At 43.7% G+C, this 24,586-nt stretch overlaps 1 protein-coding gene across 1 annotated transcript in view; it reads right to left on the bottom strand.

Moving 5' to 3' along the window:
* DDAH1 (dimethylarginine dimethylaminohydrolase 1) overlaps nucleotides 1-18,795 on the bottom strand; it is a 134,476-nt gene extending 115,681 nt beyond the window's left edge. Inside the window, exon 1 of the mRNA XM_081086411.1 lies at nucleotides 18,354-18,795. Coding sequence (XP_080942537.1) covers nucleotides 18,354-18,656 — 303 coding nt within the window. The 5' untranslated portion in view covers nucleotides 18,657-18,795. The remainder of the gene's footprint in view (nucleotides 1-18,353) is intronic.
* Between the last annotated feature and the right edge of the window lie 5,791 nt (nucleotides 18,796-24,586).

Raw genomic sequence — 24,586 nt, 5'->3', positions numbered from 1 at the left:
TACTCTAAGTGTCTTAACTGTGGGGTTAAGGGATGCTGGGACCCAAAACCAGGCATACTATCCTACCTTCCCTGCTCTAAGATACAGGGAGAACAACATCCAGTCATACTCTATGCGCATCCCTACTCCCTCAACCAAAACACAGGTGCACAGGAATTAGACAAGTTGCAGCTTGCTTGTGTTGTTTCTAATATTGTGGCTTGTGTTATTGCCTTGTTCACTTTGGGGTCTATGTTACTGAGACACACACCGAGTTAGGGCGACATCCATTTCCAGAATAGTAATGATCTGTGTCCGTATCCTTTATGTATTTTTTCATATAATTTTCCCTTTGATTTTACTCTGGGGAGACTAAGCAAGACTTAGTGTAGTTGTACAGATGGAATTAACTGTTGTTTTCTACCCTCACAGAGCCAGGGAGCAGTGGAAACTTGAGCTGGGACCGTTCCCAGGATTTCTGTTCAGACTTACTCAGCATGCCCTCTGGTGTATACAAGGTCAAGGTTCTCCATGGGTTGCTTAATTATTTGGCAAGGAACCCTGCCAACAAGTATCAAGCCCAGACTAAATGCATGGCTGGAGACACTGGTCAATCCCTCTGTGGTTCTTCTGGGTGGGGAAGGTTTCTGGGCTAGCCTCATGGATGAGGGGTAGAGGGATGAGTAGTTGCTGAGCTGAAACCTATCTTCTTGGTGTTTCTGGGCTAGCCTCATGGATGAGGGGTAGAGGGATGAGTAGTTGCTGAGTTGAAACCTATCTTCTTGGTGCCCTCACCAAGATGGGACAGCTGTTCCTCGATGGCATCAAGCCTGTGGCTGTGGTATTTGTATCAATGTGGTCTCACTACCCCAAATTCTCTAATGACTGGCATGCCTTCTCTGTGGTATAATGGTCAAATGCCTGGGCTTCGAAATCAGAAAGACCTGGCTCCCCATCTTGGCTTCACTATTTAGTAACAATTTGACCTTAGGTAAGTCCTGTAACCTCTCCTCAGTTTCCCCATCTGTAAAATGGAGGGAACTGTCTGGGTGAGATGAAGTGGGGTAAACAAAGGAGCATGCATAGCGCACAGTAAGTGACGGTCATGTGTGTTCTTGGAGCCTACTTAGCTCCCACGCTCTACTTACCGAGGGCATATTCTGAAATGATGAGTTTCCTATGGCTCTGAAGTTCCATAAACTAGCCAGTCCCTTAACATATATCACTTCTGTAGATCCTGCTATCAAAGCTCTGAAAGCCGCCTGAGGCAGGCTGGGGGGTCCAAAGGGCTGGTTCTAAGACTGTGAGTCCAGGGACCCATCTTTAGGGTCTGTGGCAGGTGGTCTGTGGCCCAGTTCCTATGGGTGCTGAGTTTATCGGTCAGAAGGAGCCACTACATAACACCCACAACTATGCTGCTCACAGAGTGCTTTCCCATTCCTTTCTTCATCCAAGCATCAGCACAATAGATGGTGAGTAAGAGCAGCAGGATCCCCAGTTTCCATATGGGAGAAGTCCACAGCAATCACCTATGAGCCCTCAGCGACAAAGCTCTTTAGAGCTTTTAAGAGGAGAACTTCAAAAACAGAACTTCCACTGTTTTTAAGTGCAAGTCAAGACTTTTAGTATATTTGTGATTATTTATTTTATTTTCTGTCCCCAATTACACCACAATCTCCATCAGGACAGGTGTTATGTTCGCTTACTTTATCAGTTTTATATATAGGAGGCACTCAACAATGACTGCTTGTTGAATGACTAAGTCATGTTATCCTTTGTTTCAGATGACAAAACTGTACCCAAAGGTTATTTGCCCAAGTTCACCTTACTAATAAGCGGTAGATTTAAGCCTTTAGTTAGCTGAAGCTTTCCAGGAGTAGCCTCTTTCTATCAGGGTCCCTCTCATAGGGTTTTCAGAGCTTAGTGATCACAGTGCAAGGACACTGGTCAAATGTAGTCAGTCAGAAACATCAAGAATACACTGGTCATCTCTAGTCCCTAAATGACAATGTTACTACTGTCATTATGTACAATCTATCACTTATCATAACGTTACTGGTGTAATCACATTTGTTTGGAGCATCACAGTATTCAGTACATTCTGATCTTCAACATCCTTGGGAAGCAGGCAGAAAGATATTTCACTGGAAACTGAAACTTGTGCGTTGCCCATGATGATGTAACTGAGAAGTGGAACCAACACTCAACTCCAGGTGGAATTTTACCTCTCCATGTAAGAAGTTTTAAAGTTCTTAAAAATGGAAAACCTATTCAATGGGTAAAGAAGTTGGAATCTAATGCCCATGTACAACCAGTTCAAGATCAAGGGCTAAGTTTAAAGGCAGAGATCCTATTCACTCAGAAGGTTGAAAGCGTGAAGAGAAATTATAGAAAGGGTAGTATCTTTGGATTCAGGTGGGTGTGATGACTTACTCCCAAAATGGTGAGGTGGAGAGAAGGCCAGTGCCCCACATCAGATCTGCCTTTCAGGTAGCACAGGTGCTGCTGGGGGACTGGCCCAGCTGTGCGCTGAGGCTCCAGCAGATGTTTTTAATGGTTTTCCCAACCTCCTGGCATGTTTCAGTAGAGGCAGCACAGGAGTCCAAAATAGAAGAGCCATGAATCCTAACAGCTAAGCAGAGTCTCAATGTCTGGGTAGGCCACAGGCAGCAAGACCATAGCCAAAGGAACAGAGGTCTCCAGGGAGAGAAAGAAGCAAGAAAAAGCACAGCTCCAATCCTGAGGTATTAGAATGCCTGCTCTCTAGAAAGACAGAAAGCAAGTAACAGAAAAAAGAGAGCTATTCTTGCATGGTACTGCTTTAATGCATATTTAATGCATCTAATCATCATAACGAAGTCACAGGGCAGCCAAAACCACACCAGTTTTCGCAGCAGATGATGAAACTGGCGCCCAGCTTGCTCCAGACCACGCAGCTAATAAGCAGTGGAACCACAATTTGAATTCACAGCTGTCCTCTTCCACCCCTCAGGGTGCATTGGAAAGGAGGAGAAACCACAGCTCAAGGCATGCCTGTAAGGGAGTCAGTCTGCCTCCTGAGTCAGTCTACAAGCATGTGTCTCTAGATAGTAGGCTCTGTGAGAGAGATACACATGCTGGGGGTGATGATTGAAGTACCTGAGATAACGTGGCACTTTCAGCGACTATGGATTTGGGGAACGGAGCAAGCTGAATCAGCTGCAGGTGGGCAGACTATGGGGAGCAGGGGAAAGCAGATTCAGTAGAAATGAGGCTGGGGTCAAAAAACATGAAACTATCCTGGGCTCTAATGTGACCCTTTAAAAAAAAAAAAGTTTTTATTAATTTCAAAGAGAGAAAGGGAGAGGGAGAGAGGGATAGAAACATCAATGATGAGAGAGCATCACTGTACGGCTGCCTCCTGTATGCCCCCTACTTGGGATTGTGCCTGCAACCCAGGCATGTGACCTGATCCGGAATAGAACCGTGACCTCCTGGTTCTTGGGTCGATTCTCAACCGCTGAGTCACACTGGCCAGGCTAATGTGGCCTTTTTAATAAGAGGTGCACTTTCTGAACACCTGCAATCCTGGCTTGTAATAATACAGCATCATGATTTTGTTTACAAATGACCATATCACTTCTAAGTGTATGTAAATTCTCTATAGCATTTATGTGAGGGAGTCCTTGATATTTGAAAAGGTCTATTCACTGAAAAGAGCCCAAGACTTTCCACTTATTTTTCCTCTACCTTTCCACTGTTTGTTTTTTCTCTTCCTCTCCATTTCCTGCATTTTGCTGCATTTAGATGATTGGCTTTAACTTCCTACTAGGTAACAGCGACCAAACTGCCCATTTGCTCAATGAAAGTCAAATGCCTCTGACCCACACCAAAATTCAACTGGTCTGAAAACAGCAAAGACTGTCAGCAAAAGCTAAAATGATAGCATTTGTTTAAGTTGGTGTTGGTCTCCTAGACAAGTAGACTTTAATGACTGTGACCCACAGTAAGGAATACACTTTGCATTGGAATCCACAACACACAAAGGGAACATGTATATACATGTGTATAAACAAGACAAAGATTACATGAAAAAACACAACAGGCTGTCGTGTGGGTAATGCACACACCATGATATTTTCAATTTGATTCTAGTTCATCTACAAACAACAAAACAAAACAAACAAAAAAGTGGAGTGACCCACTAGGCTGACTCTATGATCCACTTATCATTTGAAAGTTGTAATTTGATGATCACAACCCAGGCCCAGAAGATGAGGACAAACTCCTGGTGTTACAAGAACACCCAGCCAGAGGGGAGCAAAGAGGCCCCAGGAACTGCATCCACTCTTTCTCCTCCGTTGACAGCTCCAGAAAAGGGTGAAATGAAGAGGAAGGCAGGTTGACAAGGAGGCGATCACAGACCGAAAGAGCCCAGTGGAAAAGGTAAATTCACTTAGAAACGTATTTCTTCTGGCTAATGGTCCACCAAAATAATGTAACTCAAGAATCCCTCTAATCATTTTTGATGAGCCACATTATTACCAAGCATTATTCGCAAGGAAGGTAATGTGAGAAAACAGATTTTATCCAAACTTGATTTAGTATAGTATAAATTCTTGATTTAGAATAAGTATAAATTCGTTCTCCCTGGGTGTATGGGTGTGTGTGTGTGTGTGTGTGTGTGTGTGTGTGTGTTTAAAACAGGCCACGGGACGGTAGCTGTTACATTTGTGGAATTTCCTGTCATTAGGCTGACCTCAGGGCAGGCGAGTGTTTCAGGAAGCGTGTCCCGAATCATAATGGAGCTCTCAGCCGCGCTGAGGCCAGTGAGCTATATCTTGTGTGTTTTTGTGCATTTACTTTCAAGAAAATGTTCTCACTGAAATCCCTATTACTCCTCTCCCTCACCAAGAAGCTCCTCTCTGGGGTCCAGTCAGCAGCAATATTAATCCTCACTTTTCTTGCCAACCACTCAGAGGCTTTGGTTATCCAGCTCAGTGCTTGCAAAGAAAAATGCAGACACGGACATGACAATCGCACTACCCATTTCTTCTCATGCAATTATAGCTCCAAGATGCACAATCCCAAGCCCTTCTCCTACCAACACACAATTTCTCCAGTCCCAGCCACCCGGTGTTTGCTTCTATCAGTAACGTCTCTTATAAAAATCTTCAAAGCCCTCCTTTTGCGGGGGACAAAAGAACATGTGTGAGGGAGTACACTTCGCTCTTAGTACTAGACTGCTCAGCTGTGAAGATGGGGTTACCCCTGAAAATCAGATGCTCTGTTTCCCTGTAGACTTAAAGCCACTCATTACTAACCAGTCAAATACACTGTTAGAATGAACCCCCAACTTGTACGTCAGTCCAAATGTTTCAAACTTAAATGAGCACCATCAGCATCAAATACAATTGAGATAGGGTCCTTGGGGAAGAAAATTAAATTTCCATTGGGCACTAGTCCATAAAGGCTTAGAAGTGGATTTCCACCTATTTAGTATTGCAGAAGTTTGAAGAAAAAATGATAAACGCAGTGTTTTTCAGGGTCTCTTCCTAGGCCCCCAGGCAGTGGTCTGAGCACGACATAAACATTATAATTGTTTTAGCACATTCTGTGCTTTGACACATTCTGGGACTCTTTGAACAACAACAACAAAAACATGTTCTGGGTTTCCATTGCAATCCCAGAGTTCCCACAGCCAAATTCTGACCTCGGACCCTGAGGCTGCCGGTAGGAAGAGCACAACCCTTTCTGATGCGAGAGCTTTGGGGTGTGTGCTGCCACTGAATATACTCTCATCAAAAGCGAAAGTGATGCAAGTTCAGATGGAAACTATGCTTTCCGGTCTGAATCCATGCAACCTTTCCTTAACTGGCTTAGAATGTCACCAATGGAGAGGGAGAATCAGCTTCTAGCAAATGGCGAAGTCTACAATCTTCCTCATTTATTTTTTTCCTGGATGGACAGGGTCCAAACAGCCAGGACGTCATCACTGTAAGGAGTGGAAATCAAGCATGACTTGATATGCATAGAGAAACATTTGCAATTTTGGTTATGATTCCCAGAATGCACTGGGAAACAGGCATGGCCTGAGTCTAGATGTCTATGAAGAGGCTCAATGTCGCGATATGTTTGAAAGGAGATACTGTGGGTTTTCAGTCTTTTTCTTAACGACCCACAGTGGGAAACATATTTTATATACCTACTAAGTACACATACAAACACAAATACATACAAATGAAAAAAGTTTCATGAAACAATACTGACCCAACTATGTTGCTGTGTACTCAGACATTTTCTATTGTTTCTATTACAATAAAAATAAATGAGCTGGTCATGATCCACTAAATTGATTTCATGACCCCACTAGAGTGAGTGGAAAGAGGCGATTTGAAAACAGACACACACAACCGTACAGAAAGCCTTGTCTTGAAGCTGTGCTCTATTCAGAGATAAACTGCTTATATACTGGGATGGTTTGGGAAGCTTGGAGATCAGGGGAGACCTAAAGCTTTAGAAAGATTTAATTTGAGAGTAACATGGCAAAAAATGAAGAAATCCATGCTTTTTTGGATTAGGGCCCCACTCTCTTCCTCCAGTTTCAGAGAAAGGGGAGCAGGAAAGGGAGGGCCCCTGAGGAGGACTCAGAGGGCATACCAAAAACAAGAGCAAAAACAGTTTGAGTACCTCAAAATAAAGTACGTGGTTTAAATTTATCCACATAAAACTCTTGAATTAAAAAGTTTGTTTATATCACAAATGACCTAAAATATGTCCCAAAGCCAAACTGTAGTTATATTATTCTTTCTTCATAAAATGATGGTTCGATTACGACTGAAATACATAATAATTAAGAGAATAAAATGGATGTATTTTTTTCTATTATCTTGTAACTGCACCAAGATTATTTAATTAACGAATTTCATGTTTTCTTAATCATTTCAGGCTAAAAATGACTATGCTTTACCACAAGCATATCTGCAAGTTTTAAAAAATAATTACATCAAGATCTTACTGTGTTTGCAATCTTAATTTGTATGCAGCTTACTATAGAAAGTCTGCATTGAAACAGGTGTCTTTTCCTTTTTTGTGTTTACTCAGAAACATAACTTTATGCCGTTCTGGGAGACCGAAGTCAAAGCTGTTAACTTTTGAAAACGAAACTCAATTTTAGCACCAGAAATGGAAATCAGCACATACGTATGGAGGGTTTATAAGAAAGAACTTCCCTGGCCAAGTTAAGACTTTTATTTCTAACAGAAAACACACCTTATAACCCATACCTCAGACCCACTTGCTCTTCATTTCTTCAAGTCATTGATTCACATTTACCACAGAAACATCAAATAGCAGATACTGATGAAAGTGACCTGTGATGGTAACAATCATGTGGGTCTAGGAACCATGCTCTTTCAAATGGCTTTTATTTAAAGTTGTCTATAGGAAAAATTATTTATCAAATGTGTTACAATGCACAACTTTTGAAATAGCAAATTCAATTTCATTTCATAATGGATTGTTATTAATAAAGCATGGATTTATATGAGTGGTTAATTAAGTAGAACAAGCATAATGTCTTAGGTTGGACAAACTTTAGTATTTTTTATTCATCAAACCATAATCCCACATCATGAATATAAGTTATCATAATTTTCCCTTCCATTTTCCCCCATCTCTTTCTTTCTTTCTTTCCCACACTCCACATCCACCCCAACACACACTGAGATCCAAAAGGAAGTATAGCATCTCCAAGCTGGAAAGAATATTACATCATATCACTACAAAAATCAAAACCAGTGTTCCCTGACCCCTAGAACAGTGTTGTGTCCCTAACATGCTGCCTTTTGTAGCATACACAAAATGCAACCCCTCATCATAGATTCACTCTGCACTTGATTTATATTAGTGTGAGATTCAATGGTGTCTCCTGCCAAGATGGAGATTTGTGAATAAAAACACACTTCAACATCAAATAGAAAATAGTTTTCCCTTACCTGCCTTTGAAAGGGATAATGTTATATACAGCTGACCCTTGAACAACACAGGTTTGAACTGCGCGGTTCCACTTATACATAGATGTTTTTCAATACTAATATATAGTTGGCCCTCCGTATCCCTAGGCTTCAAATCCGTAGATTCAACCAATCACAGACCAGTATTTTCCACCCCACAGTTGGGAATCTGTGGATGTGGAGGGCCAACTATATGCATTGTTCTAGACCATCTTATAAAGCATCTGTGAGTTTTGGCAGCCCCAGGTGTCCTAGAACCAATCCCCTGCAGATACTGAGGGATGACTGAGTTTGCGGGAAGTCAAAAGTTAAACATGGATTTTCGACCACTCAGAGGTGGATCCCCCCCGCCCCCTTACCCTCACATTGTTTAAAGGTCAACTGTATACCTATATATTACAGATGCCTGATTTGCCTGACACATCCTAATGTGGTAAATATTACCACAGGGAAAATATTACTGCCCAGTCAAATGACATTCTATAACCTCAAGAAATGAGTCTCAAACTTGGAGTCCACTCTAGCAGTTGGTTACACTGCTCCCAAACTAGTGAAGAATCCTGGAAGGGGTGCCAAACCCTCTGGAGCACCTAATAGGAGAAAAGATGGGAGTACAGTTAGAAATGGGGTGTACTAGGCCCCCAATCCCTCTATCCTCAAAACAGGAAATATGGTTAAGGATGTGGTTTTCATTGGTGAACTTGGAACTGAGGATCCAAAAACCTCAGAAATCTGAGAGGGCACAGAGGGCTTTTTTCAATCCTGCATCCTTCCAAATATTAATGAAGTTAATTCTTAATGTACTATATCACTGCATCCTATCTTACAATGCTATCTCCGAAGGCTGCCCCTCTCTGCCTCCCCTGGTTACTTCTAGCTCAAAAATTGCTTCTTCTGAGAAGTCCTGGTGTCAGACACACCTCCCAGAGTTTCCATAGCACCAGACAGAGTTCTGTCATAAAACCAGACCTCGGGCTCTGTGAGTGTCTGCCACCGGTCTGCCTCCCTGACTGTGAGGTCCTTGTGGGAAACAGTGGAATCTAATTCATCTACATCTCCCCAGCACCAAACATTGGGTCTGGTAAGTAGTAGATAGTTGCTGAATGCAAATGCACAAACGTGTATGAGTGATGCAAGTATTCCTTCATCTTCAACATGCACAGTCATTTAAAAAATTGTTTTTATTGGTTTGAGAGAGAGGGAGGAAGGGAGGGAGAAAGAGAGAGCGAGCAAGACATCCATTTGAGGGAGAAACACCGATCAGCTGCCTCTTGCATGCACCCCAACCGGGACCAAACCTACAACCTTTTAATGTATAAGGACAGCCACCTGGCCAGGACAAGAAAGCACAGTCATTTTTAATCTTTACCTGGGGATATTTTTTCCACTGATTTTTAGGGAGAGAGGGAGGGAGGGAAGGAGGGAAAAAAAGAGACACATTAATTGTTTGCTTCCTGCATGTGCCAGGGAAAGAACCTTCAATCCAGGTATGTGCCCTTAACTGGGAATCAAACTCAGGACCCTTAGATGCGCAGACTGATGCTCTACCACTGAGCATACCAGCCAGGGCGAAAGCACAATCATTTTTAATGCAATCATGGCACTCATAAGCAAATTGGAAAACTGTAATATTTCTTAAACAAAATAAAAACAAATAAATCAAGGCAATTCTTTTATGAAAGCAAAGGTTATTTACTTATGCATATTCAAGTCAAGCAAAATACTGAACTATTCACCTTCATCGGAATGACAACTTACCCCTGAATGCCCATCCAGCTGCAAAGTGGGGAGTGCTTAAAAGTTGTATGTCCCTTAATTTGCTAACCTAAACTAAGTCATGTTTGCCCACATGAATTTGCTGGGCAAAATTAAACCAACCCTGTAATGATTTGTACTACCTTCAAACTCTGCTGTGCTGATTTCTCTGATCATATCTGCTTGGATGATCTAGACATTTAAAAACAGGAGTCTAAAGTCCGGTGATGTATTCCTTCCCATGTGATGCTACTATTCCTTCTGCACTCGGCTTCAGGAAAACAATGCGCATTTTCACATATTAAATTACTTGACAAAGACAAAGTGAACGAGGATGGCATTACATGCACGTGTCTTTTAATGGGATTTGTTGTCTGATATTACTCCTGCTTGTTCGTCTGCATGAAAGGTACCTGTTTATGAAATGAGCCTAAGGACTCTGACAGATTTGATACCTAATACCAGTTTAGGAACAGCAATGAAAGCCAACTTCAAAGGTCAGAGGAGAATTTTGATGGAACATCAGGGATTTAGTTACAGTAAATAAATATTTATTGACTATTTGGGATGAACAATGAATGCACTGTGTTCTGTATAAAATATAAATGAAACCTTTTCTCTCTCTCATTAGATTTCCATTATTTTATCTTTAATTATGATACCTCTTGATTAGGGGGAAGAACTCTACCACATGTCCAGATCTCCAGTCAGAAAACTTAGGTTTTCCGAAGTGGTTACAGATTTTAATATCAAATGCCGTAAAATAAGTAATAACCAGCACTCACTTTTCAAGCATCTCCATATTTATATTGAGGCTCATAAGAGGCCATGAATAATTTATTTATGATGCAAAGGCAGTGGAAAGTAAATCTGTTTGCTCAAAAATCTTAAGTAGATTTTTCTGTGTTGCGGTTTATATTAATGGATGGATACCTACCATTACTATAATAAAATTAATTGTGAAGAAATCTGAGCTCATTAAGAATTCAAAAACATGCAAAATCAATTTCCCAGCATATCTGAACTATAAGGGATCCATCCCTGCCTTCTCAGTCTTGTAATGATTCTCTAATGACTCTAGGAATCTCTGCAGAAAGCTCATTTTCGCTAATAGTATCTAATAGAACTCACTCCCTACTCATCATGTTCTTTATTTCAAGGCTTTCAAGATCAACTGTACGGGAATAGATTACATTATTGGATGCATCCCATTTTCCAGGATGCATCAATTTCCAGGAGCTTTTTTTGCCAAGGCCATGTCGAAGAGCTGAAAAGAAACTGAAAGGGAGCAGTTGTTCTAACCAGTTGGAGGTGACACTTTATCAAGAACCGTTAATCTGCTGCCACGTCAGGAGCTTCCAGCACATTCGCTTTCCATCCTGGTGAGAAAGTAATTTCTAATTATAGTTTATGGTAGTTTTCTCACCTGAAGTGAAACAGGAGTTTAGGAAATGTGTGTGTTTCAAAAGTTATCATCCAGTCAGCTGGTAAGTAAGACACAACTATGCACAACTGTGCCGAGGCAATTTTGGGGTTTCGTGTAAATGACTGAATTATTATTTTTAACTAAAATGAAAAAAAACACCCTACTATAATTTATGAGAGAAGAGACTCTAAAATAATTCACTTAGTTAATATCCAAGTTAGATTGCATATTATTGGTGTGTGAAATGGGATTTTGTTAGTTATTTTATATTGATTTAACCTTTTGTTATGATTAACCACAACTGGGAACAAGGATTTCAAGCAAAAATGACCTTTGCATTCTTACGAAAACCTCATTTCTGCCACTTATTAGCTATGTGCGACTTTGGACAAGTTACTTAACCATAGTTACCCGAGTCTCAGTTTTCTTGTCTTTTAAATAGAGCTAGTCGTTATTAGCACCTTTTGGGGTTCACACACAGAACTTGGCACATCTGAGATCAGCATAATTATGCTTTTTCCTAACCAAAGAACAAACCCAGGACTAAATAGTAGGTCTGAAGAGTTAAGTGCCCCAACAGAAGGGTAATTTCTATCCAAATATGTATTTGCTCATATCTTTTACTTATGTCCCTGTGCACCACTAAATTCAACTTTGGGAATTCATTACCTTGTACTAAAGCACTGCCGTCTTTGTATAGACGTCCCTAACAATGCAAATGCTCCAGGAAAGGATAATTAAAGGCATTACCACTTTGTGAGTGTGGTTTTTCTCCTAGACAGAATATCTGACGTACTAATATTGGTACCTGGGAAAGGACAAAAGAACTGTGAAAGAAGGACGAAAGGTCACAGGATATATTTCACAATTTTGCTTGAGTAAGCTTTGCCAATTAATCATGTATTAGGCACTAAAAACCTTCTAGAAGGAAACTGAAGAAAGTGGTGTTAGTAGTTGCTTCTGTGGAAAGAAACTGGGTAGTCAGGTACAAGAGTGGGGTAAGGAGAGCTAGACAAACTTGCAATGCATATCTTCTCGTGCCTTTTGAATTTGGTACTTCAGGCATGTATAATCTATTCCAAATTTTTAGTTAAAAAAAACACACCCCAATCCTCACACCCTGTCACTTATCTTACTTCATCATTTGGATATTTGTTCACAGGACTTTGACATTTAGAAGTTGACCTTTTTTCCTCTACAAAGTAAGCTGGATTCATTTAAAATATAATTGGCTTATCAAGGCTAATGTGTTTGTTTCCAAAGTACTAAACATATTAAAATATTCATATTCCTGAAGATACAGAGTTATTAGACAATTAACATTTGACGACTTTCTGTATATAAAATTTCTTCACTAAAACCTATATTTCCTGCAGACACAGCCTGTGCTTTATTGACCTTTGGAAGCCCCACTGTGGCAAACAGAGAGCTTTTATAGGATTACTTTCTTGAGTTCCATACTTGCTCCTTTCTTCCAAGGAAGAAAAGTCATTATACATAACGTGATGTTTTGATTAAGAAGGGACTTCTCAGGAAATTTTTTAAAAATCTTTATTGTTCAGATTACTACAGATGTCCCTCTTTTTTCCCCCCACAGCTCCCCTCCACCCGGTTCCCACCCCACCCCAGGCCCTTGCCATCCCACTGTCCGCGTCCATAAGTACTGCATACATGCATATAAGATCTTTGTCCAATCTCTTCCCGCACCCCCCCACACACCCCTTCCCCCCCAAGAATTGTCAGTCCGCTCCATTTCCATGCCCCTGATTCTATTACATTCACCAGTTTATTCTGTTCATCAGATTTTTTATTCATTTGATTTTTAGATTCACTTGTTGGTAGATATGTATTTGTTGTTACTTTGTTGTTCATAATTTTTTATCTTTACCTTTTTCTTCTTCATCCTCTTCTTAAATAATACCCTTCAGCATTTTATATAATGCTGGTTTAGTTGTGATTAATTTCTTTAGCTTTTTCTTGTCTGTAACTTTGCTGGGTAGAATAATCTTGGTTGTAGGTTCTTGCTATTCATCACTTTGAATATTTCTTGCCACTCCCTTCTGGCCTGCATAGTTTCTGTTGAGAAATCAGCTGACAGTCATATGAGTACTCCCTTGTAGGTAACTGACTGTTTTTCTCTTGCTGCTTTTAAGATTCTCTCTTTGTCTTTTGCCCTTGGCATTTTAATTATGATGTGTCTTGGTGTGGTCCTCTTTGGATTCCTCTTGTTTGGGGTTCTCTGTGCTTCCTGGACTTGTAAGTCTATTATTCTTTATTTCAGTCAGTGTATGCTTAATTTCTGATTGGTCCTTTTCCATTTTTTTTGGCATTCTCACTAAGATCCTTGAAGGTCTCACTAAGTTCCTTGGAGGTTTCTAGAAGATTCTTGAGTACCTTATAACTGTGGTTTTTGAATTGTATATCCAGTAGTTTGCTTTCTTCCATTTCTTTCATTTGTGACATGTTTCTTTGTCTCCACATTTTGGCTGCTTCCCTGTGTTTGTTTCTATGTATTAGGTAGCTGCTAAGTCTCCTTGAGTTGATAGAGTGGCCCTGTGCAGTAGGTGTCCTATTGGGCCCAGTGGCTCAGCCTCCCCAACCACCTGAGGTGGACACTCTTGTGGGCTGTGTGCACAGTCTTGTTGTAGTTGAGACTTCATTGCTGTTGGTATCACTGGGAGGAATTGACCTCCAGGCCAATTGGCTGTGAGGACCAGCTGTGTCTACAATGGAAGAGCTGCTGTGCAGGAGACACCCTTATGGGGCAGGACTTGCTTCAGTGGGGCTTTGGTGCTCACTGAGTCTACCCCCTGAGAGTGTCTCTAATGGATGTGAAGAATTGTAATCTGGATGGTCTCACTCTGACCACTGGGTACATTGGCTCTTAGATCTCCAAGGATGTGCAAAGTCAGCCACTGCCTGGGGCCACCCAGCAGGAGCTACAGAGAGATCTGCAGATTCCTCCTCTTTGTATGGGGTTTGGAAATGCCCAGATGAGGCCCAGCTGTGAGGCAAGGCAGTCTGGTGCGGCCTTGGGCCTACTTTTGAAAGCTTTGAAGCTCCCTGACCCAGCTGTAAGCTTTTTTGACAGGTTTTAGGCTAAGAAAAAACAGGCCATTCATATGCAAAAGCCACTGCTCACAGCCTGGGTGGGATTGTAAATTGGGTAGGACAGGGTTGCAGGGAATCTCCAGGGCTGTGCAAACAGCAATGGCTGCCAGTCAGCCCTGCACCAGGGAGGTCTCTGCACAGGAACAATGACCATTGGGAGCACCTCCATCAGGAAGCCACCCCCGCATTCCTGCCCCGATGCCAGACAGTCTAGTTTCTCCCCTTATCTGTCTGGGCCCCCCAGAGTCTCGCCCGGCAATGAACTAGTGCAGGTAGGAGCTTGTCTCTCCCTCCCGATTAAAAAAACGGCACACATTGGTGCCAGCCCGTTCCACACCTCCACACCTCCTACCAGCCTCAATGCACTTTCTTCACCTCTCTAGTTGTAGTACTTCCACTCAGCCAGCTTTCCCACGGTTCTGGATGATAGTTGTTATGTATTTTAGTTGTAATTTTGATATGGTTGTAGGAGGCAGCAAGTACAGGTGTTCACCTATGCCACCATCTTGGTTCTCCACTTCTCAGGAATTTTATAAAAACAAACAACAACAAAAACAAGAGGCAGAGATAGGGCAATTGAGAAAAACCTATCCTTATAATGAAACCTTTGTGACTCTACTGATGGGGGTGCTTGCAAAGCACCAAGTATGTCATAATGAGGAAAAAACTAAGGCTGATCTAAAATCATGGACACTTATGCTCAAAAATATGTTTGTTGCATGATTATTGGGTGCAAGGCCTTGGGATTAAAATGTTGAACAATACAGACATGCTTCCTGCCCTCACAATTTTGATAACAGTGGGGGATATAGAATGGTAAACAGGCAATTACTATGTGGTATGATAAGTACCATAAAAGGGAGCACAGAAGGTTATAGGTGCTCATAAAAGGGAAAGTGATGTCTAACATTACAGAGATTGGGACTAGAGCTTTAGAGTCCTGCAAACCTGAGTTCAGATCCTGGTTTCACTGGTTTCAATCCATAACCTTGGCCAATTTATTTAATCTCTCTAAGCCTCAACTTTATCAACTTTAAAATAGGAATAATGCTATGTTGAGCTTAAAGGATTGATGTGAACATTCATTGAAATGCATATCATAAATCTGGCAGAATGTCTGGTAAATGGCAAGCACCCAATAAAGATTTGCTAATAATATTAATGGTAACAATAAGCTGAGAACTGAAGCATGAGTACAACCAGGTAAAGTGGAGGAGAGGAAGGAGGGAGATTGTCCTAGGCCCATGTGCCCGCACGTGGTATTTTGTGGAAGAGCCACACTCAAGGGGCCAAAGAGCCGCATGTGGCTCAAAAGCCACAGTTTGCCGACCACTGTGACCTAGGCAAAGGAGAAATGCATACCCCGAAAAGCAATAGGAGGCACCTGGGGTGGGGTTAGAGGTGCAGCTTGTTCTGGAAAGGCAAACAGAGCTAAGCTCAATGAGTTTATCTACAGTGGTTCTCAACCTTGGCTGTACATTAGAATCACCTGGGAATCTTTTTAAAATCCTGATTTCTGGGCCTCATCCTTCAAGGCCCAGCTCCCCTCATCTGAGGATGAGGCCCAAAAATCAGGATTTTAAAAAGATTCCCAGGTGATTCTAATGTGCAGCCAAGGTTGAGAACCACTGGTTTATCAAGTTCATTAAAGGCCCCTCAAGACTTTTAATCACAGGAGGGACAAGGTCAGATTTGAGTTTTAGAAAGACCAGATTGGCCAGAGTGCAGAGAATGGAATGCAGAGTGAGAAGACAGGAGGCAAGGGGTTCTGTGATAATAATTTTAAGGTAATGCCTTGGCTGTGGAATTTCACAGTTAGGGAGGCAGGTGTCACATTAAAATATATATAACAATCCAACAAGGGCCTTCATGTTGGTATTAGCTAATTAGCATTTCATTCATTCACTTAGCATTTCATTCATTCAACAAGCATTTATTCACACCAACCAGGACAGCAAACTTGTGCTCTGAGAGATTTTAAAGGGAGCTAGTTACTCTGCATGGCCTGCTTTCCAGAAGCACCCCATCCAAAATGGCTTGGCTGGAAGGTCTGTTACTCTGGTGATCCACATCATGTGCAATGGCAGAAACCACACACCAGCAGGAAACTCAAGCTGGGAGGCAGTGCTATGTAGCAGATTAGGATGGAACCTAAGGTGTGAAGATGACTCCCCTTCACCCGGGGAAGGGGAAATGTCACTGTAACTCATCTGTGCACATTAGACTTCTTACTACTCTGGAAGGAGTAAATCTCCCATGGAACAATAACCAACATTCATGAAATGTCTTGTCCTATGCATTTCAGGTGGGTTAATGGATTCATGACAACTCTATGAAATAGGTATGATTATGTCCATTGTACAGGTGAGAACACTGAGGCAGGAGACACGCCCCCCTCCCCACCCCCAACCCCAAAGGTCACAGAATTAGATACAGTCTGATGCTTTTATCCACTACATTATGTGGCTTCTGGCAGCAGACCACCAGGCTGACATAAGAATAAAGTCAATTTAAAATGTATGCCTCAGAAATCTGACAGGGAAGAAAAATCACCGCCCACTTTAGGATTAGGAAGCTCAAAATTTGGAAGGTTTTATTATAAGAATAAAATGAAATGGATGATTAAATATGTGACAGTCTCAACAGGGATTGTACTACTATGCTCATCAAATAAGTACGATTTTTAAAGGATTTCAAAAATATATTTTACTCTTAAGTACAAACCTCAGCTCTGCCATATGGCCTAGGATATTTTAGAAAGTATTCAAAAGGAGTTCCATGCTTACCACTTTAAAACAGAGGGGGTCACCTCACAGATTCAAAGATGGAGAGGTGTGGCAATGGAGATAAAAGAGCTAAGAGAGTGAGACCTGGTATTCTTTTGGTTTTCTGCTAAGGTAGGGTGACCAAAGCTAATGATCTCACTGCCAAATAAATACAATATGCTTATTCTCTCAGAACATGTAAGGTTCTATTAACCAACTAGCGAAGCGTGCTGTAGAATGAGCTCTACGAGGCATTGCAATATGAATCGAATAAAGGCAAAAAGGGGGAAAAAAATCCCTATCCCTCCAGATACAAAAGAAGCCACTAGCTTTTTGCAATGCCACTTGACGCCAATAGCAACAGAGCGTCCTCAGCCAGGGCTCTCAGAGGGCAACGAGAAGAATCTCAGGCCGGTTGGTATTTTAAAATCCAGTCTCACTCTATTTGTCTCTTCCCACCAGCCTACCTTGTGTTTAAAGCAATCACAGCCATTTTCACAAGCTGCAATATTTTAAAGTAGTCCCCATCCCTCGAGAACACCTAAAGCTCTGTTACGAGTTCAAAAATATTGAAAATAAAACTATGGAATTTGTGAAACAACTATTTCTAATTAAACACACACACACACACACACACACACACACACACACACCCCAAAAGTGGAAAGTATGGCTTTTCAAGCTATTTCAGTCTCATATTTGACTCCAGTTCACCCACAAACCACTCTCCTTTCATTCATTCACTTGGCAGTCCTTTTCTGAGGACTCACTCTCCACCACTGAAAAGTAACTTGGGACGCCCTAGGTCTCTAGGCACCCGCACCCCGATAATTCATTGGGCCCGCCCCGCCCTACTCCCAGCTCCAGGCAGAACTTGGAGGGTCCAGTGTCACCACCTGGCACTGCCCCCTGGAGTCCTCGCCCAGCCTCCACCAGCCCGCCCGCCCGGAGCGGCACCCTTCCCTGCCTCCGTCCCCTTGGAGACACTGTGAGTTGTATTGTCTTCCCTGCTTTGTAATCTTCGCAAATAAAAATGCCTGTGAGATGGATTCCCCACCCCACCCACCTGCTCGAGGCGCGCAACCACACTCCTTCGGGTCCTCTCCAAGGCACCCGAGCTGCGCCGACCCGGCCGCGGGAGGCGTGAACAATGAACTTCTCTCTCTCCGACTCGCCGGTACACACCCTCGCCCCCGAAAGGGAAGTTCTGAACTAGCCCGGGGGCCAATGCCGCGATCTCCCCGGGCCACTCCGGCCCGGGCGGTAAGGGGAGGGCCCCGCGCGTCCCCGGCCGCGCCCTCGCGTCGCCGGGCGGGCAGTTACCTCCTTCCTCCGGCTCGGCGCCCCGGGGCGGGTGATGAGAGCCGTCTCCTCGCACACCACGGCCACGTCCTCCACGAACACGCAGTCCGGGAGGCTCTCGTCCGCCGGCAGCGTCACCACCTGCAGCCCCAGCTTGCTGCCCAGCACGTCCACGTAGAGCTGGTGCTGCCGCTCCGCGCGGGCGAAATCCACCTCGTCGCCCTTGGCGCGCCTCAGCGCGTGCTGGCACAGGGACTCGGGCAGCGCCCGCACCACGGCGTGGGTGGCCCGGCCGAAGACGGCGGGGTGGCCGAGCGCGGCCATGGCTCCGAGCGGAGGCGAGGCTCCGGCGGCGGTGGCGGCGGCGGGGCGGGGAGGCGGGGGCGGCGCGCGCCGAGCCTGCGAGCGCCCGGCGACTCCCGTCGGCAGCCGGGGACTGTGGTGTGCGGAAGGCGCCCGCTCGCGCCCCGAGCCCTGCCCGCGCCACTGAGCATGCCCAGAGCTCGGGGCGCCGGCCCGCGCGCAGCCCGCGCCCACCCCGCGCTCCCCGGTGCGCGGCAGCCCAGGCGGGAGTGGGAGTGGCGAGCCCCGCGCGAAGAGCGGGGTTGGGGGAGGCGGTCAGCACGGGAGGTGGGCGCAGGTCGGGGGCACCTCGGCCAACAGTCACGGAATCCGGACCTGGCTTTACCTGCGTTCTGCCTCAGGTGCACGCACCTCCTCCTGGGAGAACTTGGGGAGTCGCAATGGTCTTGCCAGAGCGACTGGAGGGCTTCTTGCTGGTCAGGCGGCAAACGATGGAACTATTTTGTTGATTAAGTACCTTGACCGCTCTCCCTACTCTCCTGTTCTTGGGTTGCCCAGCATGTGTTCCCCTTTACCCCCCACCCCCGGTTCTTAGGGTGAGAATCTGCCTTCTCACCCAAGTCCACAATACCTTGACTTTCTTTGCAAATGACCCCTTACCGCACGGGAGACTCGATATGATTAAAACATTGTATTTCTTCCAGTCTTTGAGAAAAAGGAAGAGTTCAAGAAACACATACAAAGAGACAAAAAAAGACATAGAAACTCAACAGTGTTTCAAGGACAATCACCTCTCCCGAACAATGTGATTCTTGCATGTTTGTTTGGAGGGCCAACAGCGGTAGGGAGGGAGGCAGAGACCAAACGTGCTCTATCCAAAAAAGACATGAGCTCACCTTGTGCGGTGTTGTGCAGCATCATAATTCTTGTCATTGAGTGAGAGGGTTTCCAGCCTTCTCAGCCTGGGCTCCGCTGTGGGATTCCCGTGGTCCCTGTGGAAGGTTTCTTTTACCATACCCTCAGGGAGCGCCTTTTCCTTCCTTCCATTTTCCTCCTCTCATATATCAAAGATTAAAGAACCCACGGGTTCTGCTTTTTTTCTTTTCTTTTTTTTGAGGGAACTATCCACTTCAAAAACCAGGTTATAACTACAAAATAAACTCAGGTAATCTTTCTTATATTCTGTAGAACGTTTCTAACTTAAAGATTGATTAGACCATAGACCCCTAGATTTGAATGGGACCATGGAAACCCTCGCATCTAACTTCCCATACACATGTTCTTGAATTACAGCTAAAATATCTATGACAGTTATTGGACCTGACCTTGGACATTTTAAACCTCACTTACAAAGTACTAGTATATTCCGCTTTTGAAGAGCAATATGGTTAAAAATGTCTTCATTTTGGGCTTATATCCCACTCACTTGAGTTCTGCCTCCTGGCGTGACCTAACATGCTAGTATTCTTCACAGCATTCTCCTGTGTGAAGACAGTTAGGATATCCTGCCTCATGCTCCCTTCCCACACACCATCCTGACACCTTCCAGGCCTTGAGACTGAACCACCAAAAAATAACTAGTGATTTGGTTTCTAAGTCCCTTCAACATTCTGGTCATCCTCCTTTTGATGAAGGATTACACCAGTAATCCTTTAAAATCATGGTATCAGGAAAAGAAACAATTCTTCCTGTGTGGTCTGATGCCACACAGACTACAGCAGATCCTTTGTGCCAGATGCTGGCACTGACTAATATTGTATTTGCTTTTTTGATGGTTTGGTGCCAAGGACCAGGTCATCATAGCCTTCTTGCCAGAACTCTGATCCCAGTTCTTAGGAAATAAGGGTTTCTAGGAGCAGATCTAGGATGGTGAGGATGGTCAAACAGTGGTTCCCAACTGAGCCCAGAGAACTTGCTACCTGCCTTCTTTCCCCTCTCCCAAGGGTAAAATTTAAATTTATCCAGGTGATGTGGCATTTCTTACCATCATCAATTAAGGCTCTTAAATGAAGGACAGCTCTAACCCTGGTACTGGGGAATGGACCAAAAGGAAAATAACAAACCTTTCTACTAGGCTCTACTTCTGAAGTACAACTTAAGGGGACCCAGGCTGCCCAATTGGCACCAGTCTAGTGTCAGAAATCACTGAATGGTATCATCATCGGACAGTGCGTTCCGACTAATGCTGCAGATAAAAGTTGACCCAGATGCTGAGCTTGCCCAGGTAAAAATATGGATACTTGTTCACCCCTTTACCCAAAATTAAAACTCTATCCATCTCCTGTTTGCCTCTACATAGCAACCTTAATTCATGCTGTGCCTTGTTAGTGCTTGAATGCTTTGCCTGACACCCAGTGCCCAGAGCCTCACTATGAACAGAGTCCTGTGTGCAACTTTGGGCTCATTTCAGCTTTGCAGCCAATTAAAACCTGAACTTTTTTTCCTAAAAAAAATGATGTTAACCATATATAAATTGGGCTGCTGGGTTTTGAAGTCTAAATTCGTACTTATCCCTATTAAATGTTATCTGCTTCATTCCAGCTTGTCTAGTTTTGATTCTGCCATCTCGTGCATTATTTATTACCTCTCGTTTTGTGTCATCTGAAATTTGATAAGTATGCCTTCTGTCTCCTCTAAGCAGTTGTCAAAAAGTGTTAGAATGTGTATATTGGTGAAGAGAATAACAAAAACACCCACTGCAGTAAATTATAGTTTACATGCTTTCCTGCCTGAGCAATGAAGGACTGTTTTTAGGAAAATGGATTTTATTGAGCCTAATATATTTACAAATTCATTTTCCCAACAAATACTAGTATTTATTGAAAATTCCCAAAACATTAACACCATGTTATGCACTTCAGAGTCATACAAGACGCATAAAAACATGATCCTTGACCTTGATGAGCTCACAATCTCACTGGAAAAACAAGACATCCAAAATTGGAGCTATGATATGATAAGAGGCAGAGACAACCAAATGCTACAGGAAGTCGAGGGAAAGAGATATCACTGTGGCTGATGGGAATGGAATAGAACTGCTTGAAGGCAATTGGACCTTATTTAGGCATTGAATAATTTTTAGGATGTAAATAATTGAGAATTCTAATGAAAAGTATGTACTAAAGCCAGGAACAAGAGATAGATCAGCTCAATTCACATATGTATCAGTTAAGGTAATTCCAGCTGCTATAAAAAAAAATGACTCTAACACATATAATGGCACAAAGTTGATAGAAGAGTATCTCTTTTTCACTTAAAGTCTAACAAACATGGTTCTGATTGTTGTCTGACTCTTCTCCAAGCAACATTCAGGGTTCTAGCCTTCTTCCATTTTGTGGCTCCAGCTCTTCAAAATTTGGCACCACGCTCACCATGCCCACTTTCCTCAAGCAGAAAGAACGGGAAAGAACATATAACACCTTGTGAGAGACATAATGGGCCAGGCCAGGAAGTGATACACATCACCTTTCTTGCATCCCTCTGCTGGAACTTGTTGCCATGGCTACAATGACCACAGGGAAGGTCTGGAAAATATAGCCTCTGTGGGCCCAGAAAGAAGATGAAACAGGTTGGGGAAATAGCTGTTTTTTCCCCACAATACAATGGGGAAATAAAGGTAGATAGGTGGGCTAAGCTTTCATCACCTGAGCAATGGAGAGACACTTGGTATGGAGAATGAGTGTAGATTCTGGAGCCAGACTATGGGTAGAAGCTTGGTTCTCCTATTTTATTATTGTACTAGAGGCCTGGTGCACGAAAATCTGTGCGCTCAGCCTGGCCTGCACCCTCTCACAATCTGGGACCCTCCAGGTAGGGTCCCTAGGCCTGGCCTGAGATCAGGGCCTATCAGGGCTTTCCTTCCCAGCTACAGGCAGCTGGCCCCACCCCCGCCTCTGCCTCTGCTTGCCATCTGTGCAGTGCTGCTCCCCCCCCTCCCCTGCCACTGGTGGCCTCCCTCTGTAGGCGACAGGCGTGGGGTGCAATGGCTTGGCTGACCTGGGCCTCCCTCTGCAGGACAATCGCTGGCCAGTCGCACACCTGCCACAGAGTCGCTGTAAGTGGCCTGGGCCTCCCTATTTTCTGGGGGGTGGGACCAGCCCTGCGAGGGGCCGTCTGCCTACCTGATCACCCTTAACTACTTGCCTGCCTACTTGATCACACCTAACCACTCTGCCTGCCTGCCTCATCACCCCTAACTGCTTCCTTGGGGGTGGAGCCAGCCCGGGGAGGGGCCCTGATGGTTCTGGTCTCTGGTCATTCCAGTCATTATGCTTATGGTGGCTGGCCTTTTATGATATAGGACTAGACGCCCAGTGCACGAAATTCGTGCACTGGTTGGGGGGTATCTCTCAGCCCGGCCTGCACCCTCTCGCAATCTGGGAGCCCTCGGGAGATGTCTGACTGTCCAACTGCTGGTTTAGGCCCGATCACACACCAGCAGTCAGACATCCCTCTCGCAATCTGGGACCTAACTGCTGACTCCTAACTGCTCGCTCGCCTGCCTACCTGATCGCCCCTAATCACTCTGCCTGCCTGCCTGATTGCCCCTAACTGCTCACCTGCCTGCCTAATCTCCCCTAACCACTCTGCCTGCCTGCCTGCCTGATCGCCCCTAACTGCTCGCCAGCCTGCCTGATCGCCCTTAACCATCTCTGCCTCAGCCCCACCGCTGCAGCTCCATCCAGAAAGATGTCCGGAATGACGTCTGGAAGATTATTCGGCTGTCCAGTCTAATTAGCATATTATGCTTTTATTATTATAGATTATCTTAGATAGGTCACATAACATCTCTTTGACTCAGTCTCATCTCATCTCTAAAATGCTGAGAAAAGTGCTTATAATAGTCCCTAGCACCTAGTAGGTATTATTATTCCTTGACAGGTTTGAACAGAAGGCTTTGAACATGACTTCCTACCAAAGGCCAAACTACATATCCACATCTACTGAATTATCAGAGTCATACAGGTATCCTAATGCTTTCCAACAGAACCTGTGGTCTTCCTAAATTTTGTAATAGATTTATCCGAGGTACTGTGCTAGGCACTGGGGATGTAATTGTGAATGACAATGTGGGGCTTAGGGTCAACGTGCTCCTTCTGCTCTTCCACACATTTCAAGACCTTTGTGACTATTCCCTGTTTAATTCCCTCTATTTGAAATACTTACAGCTGTTTCTATTTTCCTGGCTGAACACTGATTGATAGAAAGGCAGTTTTTCTTTATCCCATGGTAATATTGCTGGTACCTACATTGGAAGTCAATTTTAGATAACAATTTTTTCAGGTTTTAAGAAACATTCTTGCCTTATTCCTTTCTTATTCAATGTCTAGCAAATACAAGATTTACTTTTATTGGTGATGGGTGTTTGGGTGGAATCTTGAAGGAGAATGAGGACTCAAGGGTGTCCTCGTCCATCCCAAAGGCTAGAAGTACTGGATCAATAAGCATCATAAGTCTGTAATCTGACACTAAGTTCTAAGTGTTCCCACATGAGAATCATTAAATTTGACACAAAAACCTTTACTGTGACAGAAGCCCATTACATCCAAGGAGTGAGTGATGTTTGATCAAATGAGCAAGCATTGGGTTATAGACAGAAGATGGTTGGTTTCAGGAGAGCCAGGGCTCTGGTTCCTAAAGTTAAGATATATAAACTCCTAACCTCAGTTTCTTCAATTTTCATCTGGAAATTTATTCATCAAACAAATAATTACCAAGTACCTGCCATGTGTATGGTAGAGGAATACATAAAAACAGTGACTAAGGCATCATGTACCTAACTTTGACTCCTGGCCTTCCTGCATTCTAGTTGTGTAAAGTTGGTGTGCCCCAGGCTCATGCTCCACCATTTTCTGTCTTGCTCTATAAGCCCTGGAGGACTGACCTTCATGGACTGTTTCACCTGAGATCCCATTATTATTGACTTTGGCCAATGGGAGATGCTTGCAAGA

This window comes from Myotis nattereri (assembly GCF_964212035.1).
Source record: "Myotis nattereri genome assembly, chromosome: 3".
Lineage (NCBI taxonomy): Eukaryota > Metazoa > Chordata > Mammalia > Chiroptera > Vespertilionidae > Myotis > Myotis nattereri.
The sequence above is the reverse complement of the archived record's forward strand: the minus strand, read 5'-3'. Positions and strand labels throughout refer to the sequence as shown.